We start from the raw sequence: 6000 nt of genomic DNA, 5'->3' as shown, positions 1-6000 counted from the left end.
CTCACAATTAGTCATTAGGGCTTAAGAACCACTTAGCACCGGCACCCACTAATGAGCTGGCAGGAGTGGGGACGTGCCAGGACCAGAACTTTCTGCGGCCTGTGCACATGGGCTCCCCAAGCAAATTCATTCAATTCCCCCGGCTGGCAGGACTTGACTCAGCCGGGAGAATGTTAGCGGGACCAGACAGGCCCTCAGGACAGTGGCTGGCCCTGGCTGCCTCTTCTCAGGAAAGGACTAGTCAACCACTGTCACCCTCTCAGGGACCCGCACCGTGTCAGCGCTGGCTGGGTGGGCAAGGCCTAGCGTGGGCTTTCCAGGGGAAGGGGCCTTGGAGACCCGCTCGGTGTGGGGGGGAAGGTGGGGAGACTGAGGCAGAGACCCACAGGGGCTGGGCCTTTGTTGGTACACACCTCCCTTCCTACAGAAGTGGGGACAGGGTGGTGGCAGGTGGCCCAGGCCCTGCAACCCAAGATGTAGGCAGGGACTCTAACTCAAGAGGTGACACAAAGCCTCAGGGACAGCTAGCAATCATGTTGGAGTCCTGTGGCCATAGGACCTCATGGCACATGCTGGGCAGCGGGTATGTGGGGCCCAAGGCCCCCAGTGGGGGTTGGGGCTGGGTCACGGAGTGCGGCTCCCAGTTCTGTGCCCCCTTCCTTAGCCCCTACTCAAATCCTTCCAGTACATTCCTCCTCTGGCTGGGTTGGCCAGTTTAGTTCAGGCCTTGCAACTGAGAGCACCCCTTTGGGGTGTCTTGTGGCCCCTGGCTCCCCTGCAGGCTCACTGCTGATGACTCGTTCTGCTGCCCACTTAGCAGAAGTTGACACCCGTCTTCCTGGCCAGCCAGATCCAGGCCTGGGGTGGGAAGGCTGGGACACTTGAACACACTGTCACCCACACTGGGCCCCAGCTGCTCCCTGGGGCACTGGAGGGGGCAGAGAAGGGGCTGGTCTCCCGACTCCGCACGCTCTCAGCCTGGGGCCCAAGAGCATCCTTGGGGGGCCCTTCCCCCCATAGAGGTGCAGGGCTGGGGCTTGTGAGCGGAGGCGGACAGGACCAAGCACAGAGCTGAGGTCTGTGGGCCTCCTGTCCAAACGCCCCACCCTCCCTAGGGGTCCACTTGGAACTGACGTGACCCTGGCAACCTGGGACAACTGCTCAGCAATGGTTAGAATGAAAGAATCCGCTCTGGCGTCTGCCTGAAAGCCTCCAACTGGTGGTCTTCATTGCAGGCCTGGGACCCTGGGAGCTCCCTCCTGACTCCCCATGGGGAGCGTTCCGTCTGGCTTGGCCAACCTCCAAGTCGGGGCAGCAGTTTGGAGCTGAGCCTCGTTGCTGTTCTCTGGTATTGACAGTGCCATGGGAGCCTCCAGCGCCCACAGGGCAGTGTTGGGGACCCTGCAGAGCACGGCGTGAGGAGCCTGGAGCTCTGGGATAAGAGAAGTGCAGAGGCCAAGTTGGATGAGCCTCAGTTTTGACCAGCCCTGGCCCTGGGAAGCCACCGCACCATGCCAAGCCTCAGCCTTCTCATCTGTGAAGTGGGAGTAGCAAAGTCCCCCAGGCCGGATTGTGCGCAAACAGCTGTGGGTGGACCCCAGCCTGGCTGGGTTGCATCTCTGTCTGAGCCCAAGTTCATGCTTCTAGTGACTGAAGGCACCGCGAGTCGCCTTCAGGTTTGTGTGGGGGTGGAGCACAGCCTGAGCCTCCCCAGGAATGAACCTAAAGGGGCCACACACCCCCAGGGCCCTGGGCTCCAGGGAGCAGGTGGCCCAGTCCTGCCCTCCCTGGCAGGAGCCTCAGGCCACTGTGGCAGAGCCGGCTGGGTGAGGGGCCCCGGAGCCGTTCCCACCGCCTTCGCTGGGCTCAGATGGAGGGCTCCCTGTGCAGGACACATCCGTGACTGTGCCATGTGAGCTGCAGGAGCCGCTAATGTCAGGACCCACCCTCCTGTGACGGCTGACAGGCCTGGAGTGCCGCTGTGCATCAGTGAGGCTGCAGGAAATCTGTTCCTGTGCCCACTGCGCCAGGGCGGGACCACCACCACAGGCTCTGTCGGCTCCCCAGCCCTGGGGGGCAGCTCCGCCGTCGGCCAGAGCTGTGAGCTGAAGCCAAAGTCTGTCTGGGGTTTGCCGGCTACACCCCAGGGCCTCTTCTGTTGGGAGCGCCCCTCAGGAAGGCAGCCCCCATCCCTGGGTGCCCCGAACCCTGGCGTGTGGGGAGAGGACTGCACCTAGACGTGTGCCATGAACCCCACTTTGGCCCTGGGGGCCTCGGCACGTGGGCCTGAGGTCACTGAACAAAAGATCTCATGTGGAGTTAGCGACCTCTCCCATGGGTACCCCGGATTTCAGGGGAAGCCCCCCACCCCCATGAGAGGCCCAGCCAGCCTCTGCTGCCAGCACCCACTCTAAGCGCTTGGAGCCACTTTCCTGGCCAGCGGCCAAGGCCGCAGTGCGGAGGTCACTGGTCTATCTGGCAGGTGGGGAACCTGGGGCTGGGTGGGTGCCTGAGAAGGCGCTGGGTGCAGGGAAGGCCTTCACCCCGGATGAGCGGGCTGCCGCTCGGCTCCCTTTCCTCTGTTGGGGGCAGTGGCTCCAGCGCTAACCCCACGGTCCAGGGGCTGCCCCGGGGCCAGACTGAGCGTCAACTCAGGGGTCAGACCACACAGTGAGCAGGCCGGGTGGCCGAGGGGAAAACTTTATTCAGTCCCAGGTCTTTCCCTGGAGGCCCAGGTCTACATGCCAGGCCCCCAGCAAGGCCAGGTTTGAGCTGTGTGTGGTGGGGTACCTGGGGAGGGGGCAGGAAGCAGGCCCCAGAGCAGCCCTGCACGCTTTCCAGGATGGAGGGGGAGGAGGAGGGCGGAAGCCCTTCCCTGCAGAGCGGCTCGGGCTGGGCGACAGGGCGGCTATGGGTCCCCACTCTGTGTTGACGCGGCCCAGGAGGCCGAGGGCAGTGGCGGGCTGTGTGGGGCGGGAGCCGGCCATGCAGCTCCTGCTGCAGCCGCCCCGCCTTCAGAGCGGAGGGCATGGCTAGGCCAGGGTCTGACGGCTGAAGAGCTCGAGGGTCAGGGCGCTGAGGAAGGCGGGGATGCTGTCCTGGCGGAGCAGGTGCAGCTCGATGAGCTCCGGCACCGTGCGTGAGAACTCCGTCTCCAGCAGCTGCATGGTGGTGCCCGAGGGTCCTGTGGCCTGCAGGGTGGCGGGGGACAGGAGGACGCAGTTAGCGGGCTGGTGGCCAGGGGTCTCACCCGTCCTTCCCCACAGGCCCCTCCAGCGACAGACAGGGAGGAGCCAGGAGGCCCTGCTGTCCCAGAGGGCTGGCCTGGCAGTGGCTCAGGCGGGTGGGGAGGCCACAGGCCGACTGTCCCAACTTCCCTTGGGCTGTCAGAGCTGGGGCAGGACAGCGGGGCAGGACAGCAGGGCTGGGCAGCGGGGCAGGACAGCGGGGCTGGGCAGCGGGGCAGGACAGCGGGGAAGGACAGTGGGGCAGGACAGCGGGGCAGGACAGCGAGGCTGGGCAGCGGGGCAGGACAGCGGGGCAGGACAGCAGGGCAGGGCAGCTGCACTTCCCAGAGGGCCTCCTGGGTGGGGCCAGTCAGGTCCCAATGGGAGGGGTCTCATCCACAGTTCTGGAATCTAGGAGCCAGGACTGGGGTGTGGCCTCCAGCTCACCAGGTCCTCCAAGCCCACCCTCCCCATCCTCAGGGCCCAGCCGGGTGACAGGGATGACAGTCAAACAGTCTGGGTGCCCCGTGCAGGTGCCATGCTGAGCGCACACGAGGCCACTGCAGGGTTCCTTGCCGCAGCCTGCCGAGGCTGCAGTGCCTGGAGTGGCCCCATTCCACAGACGAACGTCGAGGTGCCCCCGAACCAAATTCCCAGAACAGCAACCAGTAATGAGAACAGTCCCTGCTGCCCACCCAGGGGGCTGGTACGTGTCCTGTGCGTCCAGCAGTGCAGCCCCGGGGTTGGGCCGGAGGTGGGAACGCTTCTCCCAGCGCACAGAAATCCTACACACATTCCCTCTCAGACGGCGCATCTGATAAAGGACTCGTATCTAGAACATACCTGCAACTCACACAGCTCGGTAATAAGATAAATGGCCAATTACAAAGCGGGCAAACGATCTGAATGGACAGGTCTCCAAAGACAACACCTCTGGCCAAGAAGCACATGAAACGACGCTCAACTCCAGGAGTCGTTAGGGAAACAAACCGAACCCCAGCGAGACGCCAGCTCACAGCCCAAGACGCAACGATGAGACAGACAAGAGCACGTGCCGGCCAGGACGTGCTGACGGTGCCGTGCGCTGCGGGCCGAGAACCGCACGGTACGTGTGAGCACCAAGGGAGCACTGGGTGGGTGCTCAGTCACACGACCCAGGGGACCCCCCTGCCAGGTATCTGCGCAGAGACCCGGACGTGTGTGCTCAGAGTCGGCACAGCAGCAGGAACGGGTGTGGCCGCCACGGGACTGTGACTCAGAATGAAGTCTTGATACGTGCTACGCCATGGATGAACCCGAAAACACGTCCGAACCAGACACAAAAGACCATGTTTGTATGACTGCACTCACAGGAAATGTCGAGAACAGGCACCGCCAGGGAGACAGAAAGTGGGTGAGTGGTGGCCAGGGGCTGGGGCAGGGGGAGGGCGGGGAGAGACTGCTACCAGAGACGGGTTTCTCTGTGGGCGACGACGTGTTCTGGCATTAGATTGTGCCGATGGCGGCACAACTCTGAATGTACTAAAATACTGGATTGTACACAGTAATGGGTGAACTGCACAATATGTGAATAATTGCATCTCAATAGAGCTGTTTATTTTAAAAAAAGGTCTGTTCTGCTCAGTAGCCCAATGGCTGATCCCTTCCCCAGGAACCACAAGGGCCGCCTGCAGTCCCCAAGCCTGGGCCCAGCAGTTGTCCCCGGCACCTGAGTAGGCCTCATGCCCAGCCTGGCCTGACCTGGTCACAGGTGTAGCTCTCACACCTGCCGGCAGGTGTTCCTTCGTGCAGGGCCGCCTGACAGCCCAGAGGGAACCTGGGAGGCTCTGCTTGGTGCAGGTCTGACGTGCAGTGGGGGCTCCTGCTCAGACGTGTCAGTGAAGGAGCCGGGTCCAGCTCGGCAGCCCCTGCCCTCTGACCTCCGGCCCCACGACCTCTCCTTGTGGCCAGTCTTGTTAGCTGGCGTACTTCCCTGTGTCTGCCTTGGCCCCGGCCCCTCTGGGCAGCCAGCTGTGTTTTGCTGCCTGTTAATACATTTAGCCTTGTCATAGTTCAACACAAACCATTTTTAAACAAAAGTGAGAGAAACCATTGTGACCTTTTCCCAAGGAAATCCTTTCATTTCTGCCTTCTGCTCTTGATCTGAAAATTTCCTCCTAAATGTCAGAGGGGCTGACTCTCCTCAGCTGTGGGGGGAACAGTGCGACAACCTCTGGGTCCCCACCTGGCCCCTGCCTGCGGGGAGGGAGGTGCTGTCCTCCGGGTATCTCCCCAAGCCCCTGGGGACCGCTACTTGGGACAAACAGGCTCCACTGAAGTCTAACAACAGAAGCCCACTGCAGATCTCCCTCCCCGCCCAGCGCTCCCAAGGTGCCTGCTCTGCGGAGAACAAGGCCACAGAGGCACCAGCCGGGCCCTGGAGTCTGGGGGGCAAGGGGGCACATGCGGGAAGGAAGGGGGACCAGCGCTGTTTTCCATCTCAACCCAAACCAAGGCAATCCAGGGTCTGTGACCCACCCGCCTCCACTGACAGGTGGCACCCCTGCTGGGATGCCCGTGCCTCTCCCCGCGGCCCCCCCCACCCCCCACCCCCCACCCCCAGTACTTCCCACTCCATCAGAGGGATTGTGTCCTCACTGGGATGAGGCCGGAGCTGCAGCGTTATCAGAACGTGCTATAGCACGACGCTGCGCCCATCCATCTCTGCTTGGCGCTCTGCCCTGTTCAAATACCACCCGGTCCCCAGGTACCTTGTAAATCACTCTAATTAGGC

At 62.8% G+C, this 6000-nt stretch overlaps 1 protein-coding gene across 6 annotated transcripts in view; it reads right to left on the bottom strand.

Moving 5' to 3' along the window:
• Positions 1–2684: 2684 nt before the first annotated feature.
• Positions 2685–6000, bottom strand: part of MAD1L1 (mitotic arrest deficient 1 like 1) — a 283750-nt gene continuing 280434 nt past the window's right edge. For all 6 annotated transcript variants that reach the window (XM_088798795.1, XM_088798799.1, XM_088798796.1 and 3 more), the window contains one exon: positions 2685–3191. In XM_088798795.1, coding sequence (XP_088654921.1) covers positions 3033–3191 — 159 coding nt within the window. In that variant the 3' untranslated portion in view covers positions 2685–3032. The remainder of the gene's footprint in view (positions 3192–6000) is intronic.

Source organism: Rhinolophus sinicus, chromosome 5, assembly GCF_057876585.1.
Source record: "Rhinolophus sinicus isolate RSI-liver-muscle chromosome 5, RSI-T2T, whole genome shotgun sequence".
NCBI lineage: Eukaryota > Metazoa > Chordata > Mammalia > Chiroptera > Rhinolophidae > Rhinolophus > Rhinolophus sinicus.
This window is presented reverse-complemented; position numbering and strand designations above follow the sequence as displayed.